The sequence below is a fragment of the Chenopodium album genome, chromosome 18 (genome assembly GCF_948465745.1).
Source record: "Chenopodium album chromosome 18, dcCheAlbu1.1, whole genome shotgun sequence".
In the NCBI taxonomy this organism is placed as follows: domain Eukaryota; kingdom Viridiplantae; phylum Streptophyta; class Magnoliopsida; order Caryophyllales; family Amaranthaceae; genus Chenopodium; species Chenopodium album.
Window position 1 is genome coordinate 6,898,868 of NC_137851.1, and position 21,179 is coordinate 6,920,046.

Consider the following 21,179-nt stretch of genomic DNA (forward strand, 5'->3'; position numbering starts at 1 on the left):
TGTACTGATGAAGTGATGAGACAGAGAATTTAGTAGTATCTGGATTTGTTAACAGATTTAAATTAAATTAAAAATACCAATGTAATTTGTCTTTACAATATGAATCTTTTAGAGTTCAAACAACAAGAAAGTTCCCATCAGATAATCATATACGTACCAAAACTACTAAACTCTACCTGAAATCCACTTCATCACTTCAATCAATATCTTTATTCCTATCTAGGTATCAGCAAATCCGAATCATATACTGTTACAACTTATCAAATTAGACTTTCCGTAATTATACATCAACCACGCCAGCCAATGCACGCAGCTCCCCACCTGTGTCACTATTATTTAGTTTTAGCTTAATGGGGCAAACCACGGTGTGGACTTGGCTGCTCCCCAGCCAATGCCCTGTGCTGGTCGTGCACTTGAGCCTGCTCTGCTGTTCGTCTTGGCAAGTGCAACACTGAAATCCAACTAATTGTTCACCAGTGATTGATCCATTTAGTCATAAGATGGCTTCTGGCATTCCTAGGTTACTGCCAAGGAAGATTTGCCTAGGCAGCTCGTACTTATGAAGGTTTGATACTTTCTCAGTTTGAGGTAATGTCAGTGATCCTGTTAATGCTAACAAGGGTTCCAATAGAAAAGGTTGGCTAATGTCGGTTTTTCTTCCCTTTTCTGTCATCATTTCTTCCAACAAAGCGTTTGCACTGTCAATACCTGATTATATATGTTTTGATTAGTCACCCACATTATATATGCTATGCTGCATCAATAGGATCATGATATCAAATTTGACAGTATTTACCTGCGAGATATCCTCCATGAACATAGCCGTTAAATCTCTCACTGGTATGCTCTCCTGAGAAAAAGATGCGCCCTACAGGATCCTGATCCAAAAAAAACAGTGAATAAGCTAATTTGCTCAACAGTTATATGACAAACCGTGAATCAAAGGAGATAGCACTCGTTATGTTCTTCAATTATAATGTCACCTTAAGAAGGCTTAATGCAGAAAACAACAGGAAATGCAGTCAATCTGTCCATGAGAATTCAAGTACCTTAAGGTCTCGTGCAACCTTATTGTTGGAAATAATGGGGTAGTTGCTATAGCTGCCCCTCTGAAAACGGTTATTCCACCAGCGAGGGACAAGTATGTCTGTAGCATCTGGTATGTCAGGGCCGAACATATCTTTCAGAACTTCCATGGCTTCTCTGAGAGTCTCTTGGTCAGATTGGGCCTCAACACGTTTAGACTCGTCATTTGTTAATGTTACAACGAGTATATTAGATCCTGGAAAGGCATTATCCATGTGCTGTTGACAAGTCAATAATACATAAGCAACTGTGGTCAGATTTGAAGAAACTCAGAACAACTATACAGAGGGAAAAATACTCAAAATCTTGGTGTCTTATCATGCAGCAATTAACTGACACCACGAATGGAAATCACAGGCAATATGACTCAAATTGTCCACAGGAAGCTACACACATGACACATTAGTTAAATATGGTAACACCTCAATCAAACTTATGCTAAGTTCAACAACTTTGTTCCCCAGTATTGTGATCATTGGCCGATAAAATAAAAACCATGGACTGACTTCCACAGCACACAGTTAATCTTGACACATTTTTTAAGAAACAGTAGCCATGTATAGAAAGGGACATGGTACACACAAGCCACTGTACCATTAGATAGGATTAGGAGCAACACAAAAAGCTAAAAAGAAAACACCAAGTATTTCAACAAAACTAATTTCTTTCAACATAACAATCTACATCGTTAAAAGAGTTTGCCTAATATGAGTGATATCTAAACAACAAAATTGATGCCGTAATTTGTGGCAGACTCCAAATTAATTTAAGTAAAACCGTTTTTTTTTTTTTCCTTGTTCAACGTGAGTCAGTTTTTGATTTGTTGAGGAGAATCCTCACATCAGGAGCCGTAAAATAACATTTTAATGAGGGTGGATCCTCTATCCAAATAATCAAAAGAAATCAAGGAGAGCGCATTCAGACATTCTGATAAACCAAACCGCTCAGATTAATCCTTTTTCATGAAATATGAAGCCATAAAAAACTTAAAGTTCATCAAAAGACCCCACTAATCCACCATGTTAATCTCTTTGTGACTAAATAAAAGATGATCTTAAATGATTTCATTGCGTAAAGGGAAAAATGCAGAGCGCACCAAGGCCACCAACACACCACTTTATGTAAATTTTATAATGCCTCGGCAAAAAGATAGAAGAAAGAAAATTCACTAGCCAGATACATGAAGCCTCAAACAAACCTGCCAGAATGTGTAGTAGCCTCTCCTCTCATGTGCATAGATAAAGAACTCTTTCTCCACCCCAGAAGGCCAAAACTTTGATGGAAACTTAAGGAAGATTTTTGTATATACCATCACATCACATTTTTCAATGGCTTCTGTCTTCCACCTCTGTTTCAAACACGGAAAGAGTCGTTACATAAGAAAAATACACCACTGCATCACTGAAATAATCAGGAAATGAATACATGATGTCTTTATGTTACAGCATTTCACAATCTCGAACTAAATTTTTAGGCCATTAGTCCTCAAAAGAACTAATTTTATACTTCAGACTCCTATCACTCAATCTGAAAATGACATTATGTGATATTCTCATGTACTATAGTGAGATAGCTGTACCTATCTCACAGATTTATGGGTCCACAGGGCAGGCCAGAATGCCTGCAAGTTTACCAACAAGATAATATTTAGCTTTTGAGAGTGGTCCAATTCTTAATCTAGTTCGTTGCACCCACCAAATTTCTTTTCCCTTATATCATAAATCAATATGAACTTTAAAGTTTCAATACATTTCCTATGTGGTGATGGACTGCAATGATCATTGACTAAAATCAGCCGTATAAGACTATAAGGTAGTCATGGCTATACTTCCAAATTGGGAGTTGCTAAAAGGCCAGACAAAACAAAGAAAATTTATAGATAGCTGCTGAATGCACGTGGACATAACCGTGGCTGCTATTTAGAACTCCGTATTTGATTAACTCATACTCCGTAGTTCACTTGTAAGATCTAAAAGGCTTAAAATCAAATGTCAGAAATTTTGAAAGTCCTCAGCAGAGGGCAGCGTAGCCAGGGACTTAGCCTATTGTAGACCATGTATCCTAGCAGTAATAATACTATCAATGGTTATATCCATAAGTTGGGTGGTACTATACATACAATACAACTATAGGTGTAAAACATTATATACTTCCTACCACAACAACAATGTCAAAGCCTTAATCCCAATAGGATGGTACCAATTGCCTGAAGCCATGAACCGAAGATGTATAAAATAAACCATACATAATCATTAGAATCTCACATTGGAGAAAAACATATAAGATCTTGGAAATAACATGAATACATAACACAACCTGTGGTTCACCAATGTGCAATACATGGAGTACATGTGCATAAAAATCAGAGTACAATACAGAGTATGGAGTATAGTAAACGTGTACTCAAGAATAGAAAGGATACGTACGGGTAAAGGAGGCCGAAAAGAAATAAGATCACTTTGGAGTACACCAATGCTAACTGACAAAACTACATAACTAGCCTCGTAGATGGAACCATCCTCCGTTTTTACCGTAACGCCGCTCCTCGAGTTTTGAATTTCTCGAACAACCTGCCCATAAGCCATATACGTACATGATTAATTCCAAAAAAATTAGCTAGATTAAGATGATAAGAATAAAAATTATTAAATTCTAGAGGACCAATTTACCACCAAGAAAAATAAAATAATACCATCATTACATTGCACATAGAATTCAAGCGACCGCCACCACAATAATCATCACATATTCAATAGTGCAAAATTTTTTACATGATTTTTTTATGATTTGAGCTATTAAGTTTTAAAAATGACCCCGCCTTGAGTCAGTGGGAGCTTTTCAATCAATACACCAAGTTAAAATGTTGAGTTACCTTAACATTCCACAGTATACTAAAGAAAATCATGTGCATCTACAATCAATGTTCAACTGTTATCAAAGTGTTGTTAGATCTAACTGTAATAAAGTTCTGGCTATTAACATTTTTTTGAAAAATATATGACAATAGCAACCACGGTGCAATGAATGATAACCCTTAGAATCAAACGTATTACTCTCTTTATCCCTTATTTTTTGCCCCATGTGATTCATAAAACTCTCACAAACAAGTGAGTCTATTTTTCTAAGCTTCTAACAAGTGTTACCTAATAAGGTAGCGTATTGTGATCTCAAACTCCTTTAAATCAAAACATAACTTTAAATCAAGTTATTTAAAAAAAAAAAGGAGGATCATTGACTTGCATGGTTTTAAGTCTGATTTGACATTTCATTATATTAATAGGTAGCTAATAATCTAGCTAGTATTGTAACCTTTTGCAAATTGCAACATACAAATACGGGGCACAGTAAAAAGGTAGTGCAAGATATGTGGGACCCATGATGCAAATAACAACTGAGGAGAGTCAAGAAGAAAATCATCACAATTCATTACTGTATGATTAGGAATCATAATATGGATAGGTCAAACAAGGCTCTGTTTGATTGGGTCATGAAAATAGGAAAAAGGAGGAATTTTATTGATTTCATTGCACAATTTGATGTGTGCATGTGCAAATCTGCAAAATTAAATGATGGTCAAGACTCAAACACACCACCCAACCCAGCTAGCTAACTACAGCCAAGCCTACATCAACACATTTCATTTTCAGATATCAAATCAGATCTTCTAACCCATGCATTAACATAATAATGACAGCTATATATCTTAGTTCAATCATTCTACTCGTAATATTAACTCTGATTGATATGGTGAGTGTTAGCTATCTAAGTTGGTTAGAGCTTTTTGAGTTGATAATCAAGACATACTTTGCATTGGATTGGATCAAATCTCACCTATATCACTGTTTTTTTTTTACACTCTCTACTATAAGGATAGGGGGGAAAGAAAAAAAAAACCGCTCAATATTAGTGTACAAAACTACATAAACAGAATGGGCTTCAATTACCGAATAAGACAAGATAAGTTGTCGTTTTTAACTATTCTTACTAATAAAGACATAATTAGCAAAGATCCGTGACAAAATCATATTGATTATCATATTACCCTCAATGTCATTGTCGTTGTTGGCGTAATCATAAATTGTGTCATTATCATAATTTGTTTATCTTTTTGCTAATTTAATTTAAGTCAAAACCAGAGCCAATTCTAAACAAAAATATAATCGTACGTATTACAATTTAAAAGCTAAAGGATACTGCATGACATAAGTGAGATTGAGAAAACAGGCATAAAAAATTGGATTATATGACACATACAGCCTAAAACAACAAACTAAAACTGCTCGTTGAATTGATATCACACTTTCCCCATTTATGAAAAAAACAAAAAAAGAGATAACCAACAAAAACACAACTTCAACAAAGGTATCATTTTCATACAACAAAAACTGCTCATTGAATTGAATTGAAACGTGCAAAATTACACCACTTTAAATATTTCATCTTTATATTTGTTGAAACAAATTAACTGAATTTGTTTTAAAAATAATTGTCAAAATAGATTAAAAAATCAAGGTAAATTACATTATATTAGCACCATGTTTAATTTTAAAATCAATCATTTCGTATGACTTTTAGTTAATGGATTTGTTTCTTATATCAACAATAAATAATTACCGTATTGAGTTTGAGCCGATTATCCAATATCTCGCCATCAAAAGTTAAGAGAAACGTTTCAGCCAATTTGTATAACAAATGCTCGTACCCTCTTTCATCAGCAACTAGATATTCCCTTTCTCCAAAATCAATAAATGTTGATATTGGTTCCACCTCTGCAATTAACAACACCCCATATTATATTAACCTCACTTTTCCTCAATCAATTATGCTAAAGATCATTAAAAATAAGTTACCTTTATATTTTCCTTGAATTTGTGTAATCATAGTTAAGTTCAATTGTCATATCAAAATAATAAAGTGGTGCACAATAAAAAGATGAGATATGTTTGTATAATTACGAATAGCACGTCTTCTTTATTACTACACTCTGTATACACTCGAGTGTACTATGAAAACATATGGTATGGTAAAAAAAAACATTCTTTTGTGGTTATATTTTGCTCATTTGAAGCTTTTTAAATAGAATCCGAGTTTATATATGTCCCGATGCACAACAGAAATCGTGTTACTTGCACAATCATATACAACCCAAAGAATAGGCTTGGAGTTTACCTATGTCCAGGTGCACAATAGAAATCGTGTGATCTGTGTCTACTAGCACAATATTATTACAACCCTAAAGAATAGCCTTGGAGTTTCATTATGTCCCGATGCACATTAGAAATCGTGTATACTTGCACAATATTACAATTTACCCCAAAGTTAGAATAACGATAAATGAATAAAATATGAGTAAATAAATAACTCACCGGCCATTTCAAAATCATGGAGGATAAAATCAATTGCCAATTCAATTGGTGTTTTCGGCAAACTGCAAATTTAAAGAATTAGATATTTGAAAAAAAAAATTAATATAATTTTGAAATTACTATATATAACTAAAAAAAATGTGCGACAAAAATTAAATTTAAAAATAAAAAAAAGTTTTACTCCGAAATTACTTGGGAGGCTCATTGGTGTTATCAACTTCATCCTTGAGTCGCTGAATTGCCGAGTCAACCGCTTTTTTATACGAATCAGCTGCAATTCCACTCGGAAATATCTTCCCACTGCCAAATTTCCACAAAATTGATTCAAACGTACCATAAATTTTTTATAATTTCTTTCTATTTTAATCATTTAAACTGAAATTAAAGAGAGAAAAATCGAACCCTCGGTCATAAATATTAAAACGGGCGTTACTATAATCAGAGAAGCAAGTACGTAACCCGGCCCGATTAGCAAGTTCCCAAACCGGGTTGGACTGTTTACCACCGACGCCGGCAATCCAACCGGCGCCAAGTTCGACCGGAACTCCGGCGAATTGCTCCTTTCGAATTCGACCGCCGATTCTATCAGAAGCTTCGAGAATTACGACATCTTCTACGCCATTATCGGCGAGTTGCTTCGCCGCCGATATACCTGAGAAAAACAGAGCATTAATGGAGATATTCTTGGAATTTATTATTTTTTTATTGAAGAAGGATTAATGGTGGTTTTACCAGAGATTCCAGCACCGATAATGATGACTGAACAATGTTTGATAGAATCCATGAGAAATAGAGAGATTTTAGTTTGAGTCTTTAAGATGAGAGGACGCGGGGTGTTAAAACAGCGGGAGTCTATTTATATAGATAGTTTTTTTTTTTTTTTTTTTTTTCCTAAAAGAAAAAAAAATGTTATTTTTTTTTTAATTTCGTTTTGGAAGGTACTCCGTAATTAACAGATTTGGAGGGCCTACTTCCAAAATTACAAATCTTACGAGTATGGACCATAAGAAGTTGGGAGTCTTGGGACAAATAGATTAAAAAATACGGGTCGGGTTTTACCATCAAATTTTAATTTTATGATTGAACTCGTAAAAAATGACGCGAATTAGAGGGAATTAAAAAAAAAAAAAAAAAAAAAGGGTTGAAAATAGTTGGGAAAAAAGGGCACATGATGGGTCAACGCCAACAAATAACTAGTCAACGTTGGAAAGTAAGGGTTGGTTGTCTTTAACAAAAAAAAACTTTTACAAACATGTCTTATACTGGCAAAAAAAAAAAAAAAAAAAATGGTTTTTTCTTCTAAATTTTGCTACTTTTTTTATTCATTTTACTTTGATACTTAGAGTATGTTCTATTACTCATATAACAATTCTACAAAATAATTTATGTAATGTTGCATACTATGTGGTTTCAAAAAAAAAAAATATTGCATACTACGCATATTACAAGAGATAAAAACTTATCGGCATGCATTGTTTGTTACATAAAATTAGTATAAATGGATACTCTACATTATATTCATTTTCCTCTAGAGCCTAGACGGTGATGTTTGATATATTGATTTTTTTTTTTTTTTTTTTTTTATCTATGTGTACTCTTGGATCTTGATATATTTAGTATATTTTTTTGTTGGAAATATTTGTTTATTATCCTTTGAGAAATGCTTAATTGACACGTACAAACTTGAATTTTTATGCTCAATTTTTAAAATCAATATAAGAAACCAACTTGACATTTACTCCTATAATTTTATCGATAATCTAGCATGTACTAATACGAAAAAAAATTAGAAATCTTAATAAAGCCAAACTAAGCGTACAAAAATTCCCCATCTTTATGTAATAATCTTAATCATATTCCACTAATAACACAAAGCCACAGAACAAGTATTCTCATCACAATAAAAATTTTATCGTTGTATATTGCTTCACTTAATTAAATTCTTCTGTTCAACAAAGGAAAGAAGTCAAAGAACAATATTAAGTATAAATATATGTAAGTTTACCATAGCAAATAAATGCATGCACCAACGATTTCATGTGCAATAAGCCACTAATCCTAAAATTAATAACAATCCACAAGCACACGGCACACTTGATAATTTAATTTTAAAATTCTAAACAAGCACTAATCACTTCTTTATTAAAAACTCGATCTCAATGCAGGAAATTGATAAGGTTTTAATGGTGTTATCACTTATGGGAGTATAAAGGTGGGTTCGGCAGTAGCTTTTGAGTACCTTTTTCGTCAAATTATTATTTAACAAAAAAAATATGAGTGTTTGGCAATATAGTAGTTGGGATAGCTTTTAGTATTGAATATAGCTTTTATCAAAAGTTAGAAATACTCCGTATTAAGTTAGAGGTATAGGTAGCTATTGAAAATTTAATCTATAGTTTTAGGGAAAAAAAAATTGATTTTTATATGTAACAGCTAGTCAACCGCTACTTTATCAAACACTATGGCCCTGTTTGGTAGTAGCGTTTGAGGTAGCGATTAGCGTTTTGACCAGTCAAAACACTACCTGAAAAAATTTTAGAGTGTTTGGCAAGGTAGCAATTCTAGTAGCGGTTAGCGATAGAGGTAGCGTTTAGGTAGCTTTTCTCAAACGTTAAAAATAGTAGCGTTTAGAAGTAGCGGGTAGCAATTGGCAAAATTTAGTTACTTTTTAAACAATATTTAAATGAATTTTAATATATTTTAGTATTGCAACCGCTAGTTTTACCAAACACTCATACTATTAACCATTACTTTGACAGCTAACCTCTACCCACTACTATTGATAGCTACTCGCTACCTTAACAGCTACCCCGCTACTCGACCGCTAAAAGCTACCCACTACCTCTACTTTTACCAAACAGGACTTATATCTAAATTATCTATCTTCACAGCTAACAATTTGTTGATAGCTAACAGCAAATACCTACACAGCTAATAATTACTATCACAGCTAGGGGTACGGTGTTCATATATCAGTCCGAACCAAAAAAATGGACCGGACCAGACCGAATTAATCGGTCTGGTTTTCGGGTCTAAAATTTTATTTTCCGGTCTTCAATCCGGTCCAAAATCCTATAAAAATCGGTCTTGGATCAGACCGATTTTTTGCTTAAAATTATGCATGAAACCTTAAATAATGGTTAAGATTATCCTTAATAAGCTTAGAAAACTTTAATTTTATGAGCTTTTTTATACTAAACATATAAAAAAAGACGTTAAAATATAGTTTTCCCTTTTACTTTTTTCGACTTTTCCATAAAATTATTAAAAATTTAGATTTTTTTTTAAAAAAATCCTTAAATTGATCCAAAGCGGTCCGGTCCGGGGTTTGGACCGATTCTTTCGGTCCGGTCCGGGTTCGGTCCCTGCTTAATCGGTCCAATCTTCGGTTCTTAAAATTCTAATTTTCGATCTTGGACCGATGAACAACCCTAATCACAGCTAACATCTACCTTCACAACTATATTTTGCAGAACACAGAGTAAAAAAAAAAAAAAATTGAATATATACATTATTAATTGATTTTATAAAAAATACATAAATATATAATATATATTAATTACATCAATCTACTTCTTTCAAAAAAAAAAAAAAAAAAATTACATCAATCTACGTATGATTTAGATGTAATAAAATACAACAGAATCACCGATTAATTGATGGCTATACTTCTTCCATTAATTTTTAATAGGCAATAAATATCTTCTTAATAGTTGCCATATATATCCAGCAATTCTTAGAAGATCAAGTTGATAAACTTATCAATTATCATTGAAAAAAATAATATATATTAATAAATTTATATAAACGCAACCTATTAATAAATTTATATTAAAATAATATATATTAATAAATTTATATAAACTTATCAATTATCATTGAAAAAAATAATATATATTAAGTTGATAAACCTAAACGCAACCTAGGTTTACTTAACACAACCCTTTTTCCCTTATTTTATAACCCTAATAGAAACATAAAGTTTATTTTTCTCCTCCTCTCTCAACTTGGTAAAACATATTAATAAATTTAAAATTTTTCTCACAAGAGTACCAAATTCGATTTAAAATACTAATTGGGATTGCAATGGATGACAATTTCGACCTAGAAGATCTCATAATTAATGTAAGTTTTTTGTTTTTTTGTTATTATTTTCGAGTACTCTTCGTGTTGAACGAGTGAAACAGGCTGATCTATTTCGCCTAAATTGAACAAAACCGATGCCTCTATTATGCACATATTTAACATAATAGTATACTCTAATTCATACACATTGAACAACATAGTATACTCTATTTTGTGCATATTGAACATAATAGTATACTCTATTTCGTATTCTTGAACAAAATAGTACTCTAAATTTCGTACATATTGAACAAAACAATAAGCACTATTTCATACAAATGTATAGTATCAAGTTGTATGGTTCTTCAAGTCCTATTAATTGGAGCAGCTGATTTACTAGTATATATGTATACAGATTCATGCTAATATAATAATCAAACTTTACATGGTCCACGGGGGGTTGCAACCTCTAGAGGACAGCCGCGGGTGGTTGCGGGGAACTCTGCTCCATGACCAAGTGAGCTGTAGCAGGCCACAGGCAGGCTGCGGCAACACTCACCTAGTCGCGGGCAGCTTGCGGTGTGGGCTGTTTCCCCCCTCCCCTCCCAAGTGGAGCAACCAATCAACTTCAATTTCATGATATAAGTGTAGGCTACATGACTTTGTTAGCAATAGGAACAAGAAGCAAGGGATTATTCAAATAAATAAAAGTTAGACACCATGCATAATGGGAACATAAGTGCATAATATATAATTAGATACCATGCATTAAACAATTTCAAGGGATTCAAAACAACTAAAATTGGGAACTCAATGCAATAGTATAACAATTTCGAATGACCCATATGAACTAACAATACTTGTTAAGAAATAGTCTTTTACAACCCAATTATACAAAGCAGCTAGAACTGTTATATCCCAGTTATACAAAGCAGCTACTACTATTACATCCCAATTATACGAAACAATTTCCTCTATTTTAGCCTAACTATACAAAACAGTCAAATCCATTTCATACAAGTTACACAAAATAGGATAAATTGCATTAGCCAATTTCTCTAATACGTTAATACTACCCAATCCCAATTCGATTTTTGTCAATTGAATGAAAATTTGATCCAAACAAAGATTAAACAACCACAAATAGAATAAAGAGTATACAAAAACCCCAAAATTCATCATACTCAAGCGTTAAAAAAAAAATCGAAATTAAACCCCAAATTAATTTGTAAAATGGAGCAACAAAAGTTATGAGAGATTGTGAAGTTTACCTAGGCAACAACAACGAACAATTTGTAGGGAAGATCAAGCCACAAATTTCGTTTGAATAATGATAGCACAAGTACTCAAATTGATTTGAGTATTGAATGAATTTTTTGATTGAAAATTTTGGGGTTTTAGGTTGAAAGAGAGGAGAACATAAGAAATCAGAGGGAGTTTAAGAATGAGGGTATATTTGGGTTTTTAGGGGGTTGTGCTCAGTAAATAAAGATTGTATTTAGCGACCATGAAAAAGAAAAGAATCCCGCACGAGTAACACGACAGAAGCGTAAGTGTGGTTAATATGGGAACGCGACAAGCAGTGGAGTGGATTAGCTAGAAACGATGAAGCCATTAAGCAATATCGTGTCACCGCACGTGGTAATTAGAAATGAAGCAACCGAGTGAATAAAGTAGAGCATTTATTTTTATTTTTATTTTTAAAAGGAAAGAAAAGATAACTTGATTGCATGATAATATTGGTATACTCTTTAATATCAAATCTCATATACTTCGTATATTGTATTTCAAGACTTTTACACACTAAAAATATACTCCGTTACTTTGTACTACAAACAAGTATTCCGTATATTACAAGGATGAAACTCATAGTTAATGTTCTTATAAACTTATTAATTTTGTCTTTAAGTTCAAGGAATCTACTAAGAGACATGTGATATATGCAACTATATCTTTAATCAAGAGATCAGAAACATAAGTTTAAAATTTGCAAACAAAAATGTTTAAACATTACTTGAGACGGACTAAAAATAAAAGATTTTTCAGATTAATTTCAAACGAATAGAGTTACGTTACAATCTATATATAGCTCCCTGCTTAATTAATTTCAATCTGTAAAATGATTTGAACTCTAGAACCCACAGGAACTTTCCAAGTCTCTTTGCTTACATTGGATGAGAAAATTGACACGTAAATTAATTATATGCATAAACCATCATGAAAACATGGTTATATTCAAACAACCAAAATTATTAATCATAATGCATAGCTTTTTGGCAATATTAGCGTTGAGGGTAGAGGGGGTGGAGCAATGTAGTTTAGACAAATGGCAATGATGTGATTATTGTCAACTGTGATTGCAAATCCTCCACAATTAATATAATTAAGGTGGCTAATTATAAAGGGGGAAAAATGACCAATCCAAATATTAGTTACAATCTAAAGTGTAGTGAATGGTCCCCATTTGTTGATCGATAATTAAACCATTTTAATTTTTTTGATTGGAGATTTATTATATTAATTAATTGCATAACTAACTAATCAATAATCTATATACCCCTTTGCCTGTCTCTTCAAATTTGTCTCATTTTATTTTTAGCTAACACGTGTGGTTTCCACAATCTCTCTCGATCAACTATTCATGATAGACTGGTCAATATTATTCATAGTAAAAATGTTCATTCCCTTAAATAATAAAAAAATAAATAAAAAATATTCATGTACTTGTAATGGAGTTGGAGTTTATTCCATTTTTTTTTATGGATTTGGTCAATAATGAATCGATGCCGACCTTAAATCAGTTTGTGAGGAACTGAGGATGATTGGAATTGAAACTTGTCCATAGATGATTCTACTAATTTCATTAATTTGTAATCTGATAGGATGGATTTAAATCAAATGAAATCATTAAAGTTACTAGACCATCCACTTTTTTAAGAACGAACCATTGAACATTATTACAATTATATGGGTTTGTTGAGAAGAAACTCAAATGCAAGTTTGTCTCATGTTGGAGACACGAAGAATATAACAAATATATAAATATTACCTTCATGAGTAAAAATTTGGAATATAATAAAAATTTGAAAATGCATGCCAAAATCACAAATTGAACGATGTATTTTATGTTTATTTCAAGTTAATATTTATACTTTTAATTATCTTATTCAACGCCTTTGTAGCGTTTGTTAGCTTTTGTCAAATATTTATAAGGACTACAATTTTATTTTGCATACCATTATGACCATATGTAACTATACAGTACAATACAAAGTACCATTATAGATTTGTAGTTTATGTATGTTGTCTCATTAGAAATATTTTACCTCAAAAAAATGGTATAATATTTTATGTATCATTTGCATATTTATTTGTTTCATAATACACTATATATATATATACACACCATATTATTTACCTACTTAAGTATGTCATATTTACAATTTATTATATCATCTTATTTACTTCAAAATACGTAGGCCGGCCCTATTGATTAGGACTTCTCCGCTATGCTGTAAGATACTCCTCTTAATCTCTTATTACTTGTTAGACTTGTGAAGGTATCAGTTATGATGGAACCCTTAGCTTCTATGCATGCATGTTTATTTGTTTAAACTCGTTGAAGCTAAGACTTATCTATTTCAGTACAATAATATAATGGTTATGAATTTCATTAGATAATTGATAAAGTATATAAATCAATCTTAGGTCTCAACCATAAGCTTAAACTTTTGATTGAGATGCTCCTTTAACATAAATTTCATTAAATAATAATATAAGTCGTATTAATATAAGTAAATTTGTACATTACTAAACTACATAAATTGAAATATAATTCAACTTAAATGGTGTAGCAGAGATGAAAGAGGCCCCCACATTAAGGAGGTTTTGGCCAATATAATGGAAGCAAATGATTAAGAAAACCGTTTATATTGACGCAATAACAAAGTGAAGGCAAGTACTTAATTTACTTTATCCAAAAGTCATTCTAGTATTTAACGTATATATTACGGTGTGGTTAATACCTTAATTTGATATCATGAATTTTGACCTTTGGTACGGTAAAAGTGTAAAACCCATTCATCCGTTGCCAAGTCTTCCCTTGTCTTTGAAGCTTCAACTATACGTATGCATTTTCTGTCAATTTAGGAACATAATTATCACATTCTGACTTTTATTTTTAGATAAGAAATTGATGTCATAGCCACTATATATTTTCTTATTATTATATGAACCCTTAAATAATTTAATTAAACGGGTCAACTAGGAAAATTAAGCACTTTTGATGATTAAATTTTTAAGAAGTTTCTCTAGTTGATTAAGGATGCACATATATACTTGTATAGTCAATTGAAGTTGGGGTTTGACCAAAAATATTTTGTTTTTTGGTTATGAACTCGTGTGAACGATATATATATATACCTTTGAAGTGTAGTAGCATGTTATGTTTTAGCAATGTGAATGTGACCAAAGTCAACTATTCTAGTGACGACTGATGAGAATTAGGAAGACACTGTTTTTCTATGGGCCTTGACTTCTTGAGAAGCACATAGGGTGGAGTGGTGGACTGATGAGAATAATTTGGCTTTTTTTCTAAAAAAAAAAAAAAAAAAAAAAAAATTACAGGGATTTGGCTAAAATTATTTACAAGAACTAGGTTCCTGTATCCTGCATCCAAGGTAGTTCGAAGAGCATGTCAGAGTGTGTTTCAGGCTTTGATGAAGGGGAAAGTGGACTCTTCTGCAAGGGGGCTGATCATAAAGGATATCTTATGTATGGTTGGTGAATGCTCGTCTTGCTCCTTCTCTTGGGTGCGAAGATCTGGGAACCAAGTGGCTCACCATTTAGCACGTTTGAGTAGTACTTTTGATAGTTTTCGGGTTTGGCTTGAAGATTTTCCTGATTTAATTCAGGCTTTTGTAATCTCTGACATTAGTCATTAATATTATGTTCCGTTTTCTCGTCAAAAAAAAAAAAAAAAAAAAAAATTACACCGATTCTTAAGTTTTCGAAATATGTACCAATAATTATTACGAAGTCTTTAATTTGTTTTCATTTAAAAAGGCGGGGAATACCTTAGGCTTCGAGTCATCATTGATAAAATGAGCAATCCAATTAGATATCCCTGGTTTCATAATTAAAAGCCTATTTTAACATTTCTCTTTATTATGCGAGTAATAAATGTAAGAAATAGGCTTCTAATTATGAAATGGAGGAAGTATAAAATATAAGATTCAAATGAAACTATATACTCATTAGATATGAATATAAGAACTTATTCTTTGGAATTGACTGATTAATCACATTTTAAGTACTCGAAGTGTTTAATTATTCTTACTTTTGCCATAATTTATAGCCATTACATGCAAATATAATCGACTCAAGTTCTATTTTATGGGTTTGTTGAGAAGAAACTCATATGCAAGTTTGTCTCGTATTGGAGACGTGGAGGATGTAACAAATTAAATACTCAATTTTATGCCCATTTAATGTATCAATATCACCTGTGCTTGGTGCCTTGGTATCAATATCAATTCAAGATGAGGTTCCATGGTGTATATTGTTTGCATATGATATCGTTTTGGTGGATGAAACTAAAGATGGAGTCAATGCCATATTTTAGCAGTGGATGCAAATGTTGGAATCTAGAGGGTTTAAGCTAAGGAGTAAAACAAATATTTGGTATGCCGCTTTGGTACACAAAGGAGGACAAGTGATGATGTATAGAGCTTAGACGGAAAGGATTTGACTATTGAGTGAATGTGTTTAAATATTTTGGATCGATCATCTATAAAAATGGTGACATTGATCACCAACAGGAGTCGGGATGGCTTAAATGGATAGTTGCTACAGGAGTGTTATGTGACCGAAGCATTACTTTACGATTGAGGGGAAATTTTACACGACTGTCATAAGACCAATGTTGTTCTTTATATATGGTACAGAATGTTAGGCTTCTACAGAGGAGCACATTAAAAAGACGGAGTTATGGAAATGTGAATGTTAAAATGGATGTGCGGGAATACTCTAGAGATAGAATTAAAAATGAGGTTATTCGCAAGAAAATAAGAGATAGAATTAAAAATGAGGTTATTCGCAAGAAAATAGGTGTTGCAGACAAACTAAAGGAAAATCGTTTGCGTTGGTGCGAGCATGTAAGACGACAACCCAAGGGTGCACCAGTAAGAAAAGCGAAAGAGTGGGACCACGAAGAAGTTAAACGAGGGAGAGGGAGACCGAAAATGACTTGGTTAGAAGGAATTAGAGAGGATATGAAGCATATGGATTTGCATGAGAATGAGGCATTTGATTATACATTTATACGGAATATCACTTTTGGTTTATATAAGCAACCCCACTTATAGGATTAAGGCTTTGATTGATTGATTGAATACCACTGTCAAGAGAAAAACACAAATAACCATTTCCGTCAAAAAAAAAAAAAAAAAAAAAAAGCTCACACGCACACAAATAACCATTGAGAACACCCAAAGAAACAACACAAAATGCAAAACTGCGATTACAGTCATCCAAATTGGGCAATTGCAATGGTACATCAGCAGCCCACTGATCGTTCTCATGATTGAAGCAAATAATAATACCCCTTTTCCCAGATGGAGACATACACAGCCAGTGCATTGAATTGTTGTCTAAGCATACAAGTTGAACACCGATTGGGAAGGTAGATTTATGGATCAACAAGATACGTGGTGGTCTCATCAATGAATCTCCAAGAATTGGCCTTAATGCTATAGACCTTAACGTTACAATATATATCATGTGGTTTCAAATAATAATCAACGACAAAAAGTTTAAAATCACCCTTTAAACTGTCATAACCAAACCCAGTACACGTTCTTATAGGAAGATCAGTTGAGATGTTAAAAAGGATCTTTCCAGTGAAAGGATTTAGAATAATTGTGGAGTACTTCATATTATTGGTATTACGCTTAATCAAATAAGAGGACTTAAGGCAAAACAAACCACTGCAAGAACCGACGAACTCTAAACACCTGAGACTGCCATAACTACTATCGTAACCTGTGATGGATGAACCAACCACAGCCTGCACTCAAGGTCTACACAAGAAGAGGGAAAACAGAGAAAGCAGCCATCGGCAACAATGACAGGGCAGAAGAAGACGAGCCTCATTAATGTTCCACTATGGGGGAGTGGCACCTTGTCCTCTGATGTTCTGTATTGCAGTAGTACAGGACAAACACCTTAATTGGAAGCTTGGTTATCTTGTAGAAGTGCCTTAGTATATAAGAGGCTAATTTATTCAGTAGTAGTTATGTACTTATGTGAGAAATGTAAGAAACACTTTGAGAGATTAGCAGCCTAAAGTTGCCTTGAGAGAGTTGTGGCCTAGGTGAGGGAGGAAACAGAATGGTGAAGTTGAAGGTCAAAGAATTGTTTCGACGAAATATAGTGATGGAAAAATTTGTTAAGGCACTGAATGTCATTCCCCACAGCTTGTTGTTTCCATTAAAAATCTTTAACGCAAGTAATAAACACAGAGCATACTATATTACTACTCATATTAGCTATGGCAAAATAACTGAAACGAGGAGAATTTTACCATAACCATATCAACAACAGCTAGCTGTCACATAGGCCTCCAATCTTTCATTTCTTGCAGTGATAGTGGTCATTATCACAAGGTAGTAGCACAGAAAAATGAACTAGCACCCAAGAAGTTTAGGTCCTGAAATCAAAAGAAAGTGAATCTCAATTCAAGAAATTTCTGTCAAAAGGTAAGATCTTACAGTGTACTTCATATATGGCATGGCCCAAATGGTTTAAATATAAATATAAAGATAAAGACAGACCTGAGCAGGTTTGTATGGACAACATCTTTGCCTCTAAATGTTCTGCAGCTTCACTCATCCCCTTAGCATTGTATGCTTGTACCATGGTAGCAAAGGTTACATAATCTGGATCATAGTTTCTCTCAATCATTCCCGAGAATACCTCACTCATTTTATCAACATTACCAGCCCTTCCATAAGCACTGATGACACAATTAAAAAATGGAGTGTCCAAAACTGCATTGGAGTTCTCAACTTGCCTAAGAATTGAATCCACTTTGAACAGCTTCCCAGCTTTACTATAAGCATTAACAAGTGAGCAATAAGTAATGGTGTTAGGCTTCATCCCTTGATGCTTCATTTTTAGGAAAAATTTATCCATCTTCTCGATATCACCAGCTCGTCCATATATATCTATCACTGTATTGAGAGTCACGACAGTCGGGGAGAAGAACCTATTTTTCATGAAGTCCAGAACAGACTCCATTTTCTGATACATGCCTGCTCTCCCATACGACCTTATTAAGATGTTAAAGGTCCTCACATCTGGGCTTATCCCCATTAACTGAAACTCTTCATACGACCTCTCCATCTTCTCTATTTGCCCACAATTCCCATAAGCTGAAATGAAAGAGTTCATTGTGAAAACATCTGGATGGCATGTACCACTATCAATCATGTCAGATAATACGTTCTCCATCATTTCAAACATTTCAGCCTTTCCATAACCATCTATTACAGTGTTATATGTAATTGAACTGCATTCTATTCCCAAATAAGTCATCTCGGCAAGAATCTGACTAACAAGATCAAGACGGTGATGCTTAATGCAGCAGCTTATTAGTATTGTATATGTATAAACATTAGGTTTACAGTCGTACACAGATTTCATGTCATCAATGGTTGAAAATGCTTGGTCAAAAAGGCCACACATTCCATAAGCATTTACCAATGCACTGAAAACATCAACAGTAGGCTGAAGCCCATCAGACAACATCACCTCAAAAAGCAAACCAGCTTGCTCCGCCTTCCTACATTTTCCGAGCATCATCAAAAGCTTTGTGTATGTTTGACATCTTGGTTTATACCAACGCTGTTTGCGAAGCAAGCCAAATATCTAGGATAGTGTCTTTGTTAGACATGATTTGCAGAAAACATATAATTAGATAGAGTACATAAGGATGAGATAGGTTGGTCCTTTACTAAGTGCTAAGTTCCTTAATAGCTGCATCATACTCGAAATTCAGCAAAACAAAAATAACCAAGAAAACACCAACTGACCTTGAGAGCAGACTCCCAATTGTACAGCTGAATAGCATCATCTAAAGCCTCCAAGACAGCTTTTGGCCACAAATTCTTATACTTTTTCGAGCCGGCTTTACTCTCAATGGCTTTAATGGCTGCCTCAGTCCACAACATCTTTGATAATTCCTTTTTCTGGCGCTTCTGAAGCCCCTTTGACACCACTACACTGGTCTTCTTTGCAGCAACACGAAACCCAGATGGGTTTTTTCCTATTCCTGGTTTTTTTTCATTGAAGCATTTCTTCGAACAGGTAGAAGGCATAAACGAAGATGACAACCAGTTGAGATTGAGTGAATCTACAAGTACTATATTATCCATTATACTGATTGATTGAAGAAACAGGCTTGTTCTGATGAATTCTGGAAGCGCGCGTTAGTTAACTGCAAGTATTTAATTTTGTAAATTAGGTAATTCAATTTTATACTATGATCACTAAATATTTGAGCATATATTGCTCATTTATAAATTACAAACCACCTGAATTTATTAACCAACAAAAATTCTACAGAAGAACAAAAACAACTCCAATTCAACAGGAATTAATATATAGTGACAAATAATTCAAATTTAGCAAATTCAACAAATACAAGTATATATGAAGTCAACAATCATAGATTAGGGATTACAAGAAATTGAAACTAAACAAGATTTTAATAACCTGTTAATTAAGATTCAATTTTACCCTGCTCCTATATGTCATCTTCCTCACTCACCTTGATTATAGGAAGTGCACTGCAATTTCCTCAGATTTCATCTTCATAGCATAAATTCAATGAAATTTGAGCCAAATTGGGCAGTAGGTGCCACTGTTGAGGTTTAATTAATCCCATGGATACCAAACTCTGCAATTGAACGTTGAGGAGATAGAGGGAGGAGGTGAACGATAAGCGTCGTTTAGCAGTAGGATAATAAATTAGTAGGTGGATCCGGGTTCAGTATCCACTAATCGGTCTTACCATGGCACTGGGCTGGACCAAACCATAACGTGACATGGGCATGAGGTAGACACAACATGGCATGTTATTGTGCGTGTCAGGTCGGGGCTGTCCTCGGCTTTGCTCTACTACACAAACGGAGAGTAGTAGAAGCACGATAAGGCATGATCCAACATGTACCAAGGGCATGGAAGTACGATGCTATGGCACGTGAGCTTGGGCCAAGGGGTGTTCAAGGACCGACTTTTTTAACAAATTCTGAACGGCACAACATATACCTAGTGGGTTCATCCATGCCCCATACCTAACCAAGCTATTGACAGTATGACACGTTGGCTCAGCACAAGCTACGACTCATAGCTATCTTAATTGGAGTTACCATATCTCCCGTCCCTCATATTGTATAAGCTAGGTCAGAAATTCACGGCTTTGATCACAATTCACAAGTATTTAATGATATGTGAGGAGAAAAAATTATTTCCCTTGGAGTCTTGTATAATTCTTTTCAAGATTTTTAACGCGTAATTTTAAAATTTTGATTTCGGCTACTCCAAAGAAAAAACAAATAAGCTTGTGTCGATTTAAATATTAATATTATATCAAAATTATAA

The 21,179-nt window shown here is 33.5% G+C and overlaps 2 protein-coding genes across 3 annotated transcripts; both read right to left on the reverse strand.

Annotated features, from left to right (window-relative positions):
* Nucleotides 1-435: 435 nt before the first annotated feature.
* On the reverse strand, nt 436-7,256 carry LOC145592903 (polyamine oxidase 1-like). Its single transcript, XM_081649412.1, has 10 exons — nt 7,185-7,256; nt 6,855-7,104; nt 6,645-6,752; nt 6,453-6,514; nt 5,701-5,855; nt 3,513-3,656; nt 2,285-2,434; nt 1,050-1,304; nt 797-878; nt 436-708 (listed from the first exon to the last, which is right to left on the reverse strand). The coding sequence occupies exons 1-10, from the start codon at nt 7,234-7,236 to the stop codon at nt 494-496; spliced, it is 1,473 nt and encodes a 490-aa protein (XP_081505538.1). The 5' UTR covers nt 7,237-7,256; the 3' UTR covers nt 436-493.
* Nucleotides 7,257-17,059: 9,803 nt separating this feature from the next.
* LOC145592904 (pentatricopeptide repeat-containing protein At3g53170-like) lies at nt 17,060-20,515 on the reverse strand. Of its 2 annotated transcripts, none has more exons than XM_081649414.1 (4): nt 20,292-20,515; nt 19,610-20,013; nt 18,350-19,445; nt 17,060-18,225 (listed from the first exon to the last, which is right to left on the reverse strand). In XM_081649414.1, the coding sequence occupies exons 2-4, from the start codon at nt 19,949-19,951 to the stop codon at nt 18,203-18,205; spliced, it is 1,461 nt and encodes a 486-aa protein (XP_081505540.1). In that variant the 5' UTR covers nt 19,952-20,013; nt 20,292-20,515; the 3' UTR covers nt 17,060-18,202. The 2 variants fall into 2 exon arrangements, with proteins under 2 accessions (XP_081505540.1, XP_081505539.1); XM_081649413.1 differs by having other exon boundaries at nt 17,061-18,225; nt 20,347-20,515.
* Nucleotides 20,516-21,179: the final 664 nt, after the last annotated feature.

Excerpts from the sequence above, each read along its gene's own strand:
- LOC145592903 (XM_081649412.1), bottom strand. The coding sequence starts at position 7,236 with ATGGATTCTATCAAACATTGTTCAGTCATCATTATCGGTGCTGGAATC. Across the intron at positions 7,105-7,184 it reads TATCGGTGCTGGAATCTCTG|GTATATCGGCGGCGAAGCAA; the intron begins GTAAAACCACCA and ends TGTTTTTCTCAG. Across the intron at positions 5,856-6,452 it reads CCATGATTTTGAAATGGCCG|AGGTGGAACCAATATCAACA; the intron begins GTGAGTTATTTA and ends TGTTAATTGCAG.
- LOC145592904 (XM_081649414.1), bottom strand. The coding sequence starts at position 19,951 with ATGGATAATATAGTACTTGTAGATTCACTCAATCTCAACTGGTTGTCA. Across the intron at positions 19,446-19,609 it reads ATTGGGAGTCTGCTCTCAAG|ATATTTGGCTTGCTTCGCAA; the intron begins GTCAGTTGGTGT and ends ACACTATCCTAG. Across the intron at positions 18,226-18,349 it reads GTCCATACAAACCTGCTCAG|GACCTAAACTTCTTGGGTGC; the intron begins GTCTGTCTTTAT and ends TTTTGATTTCAG.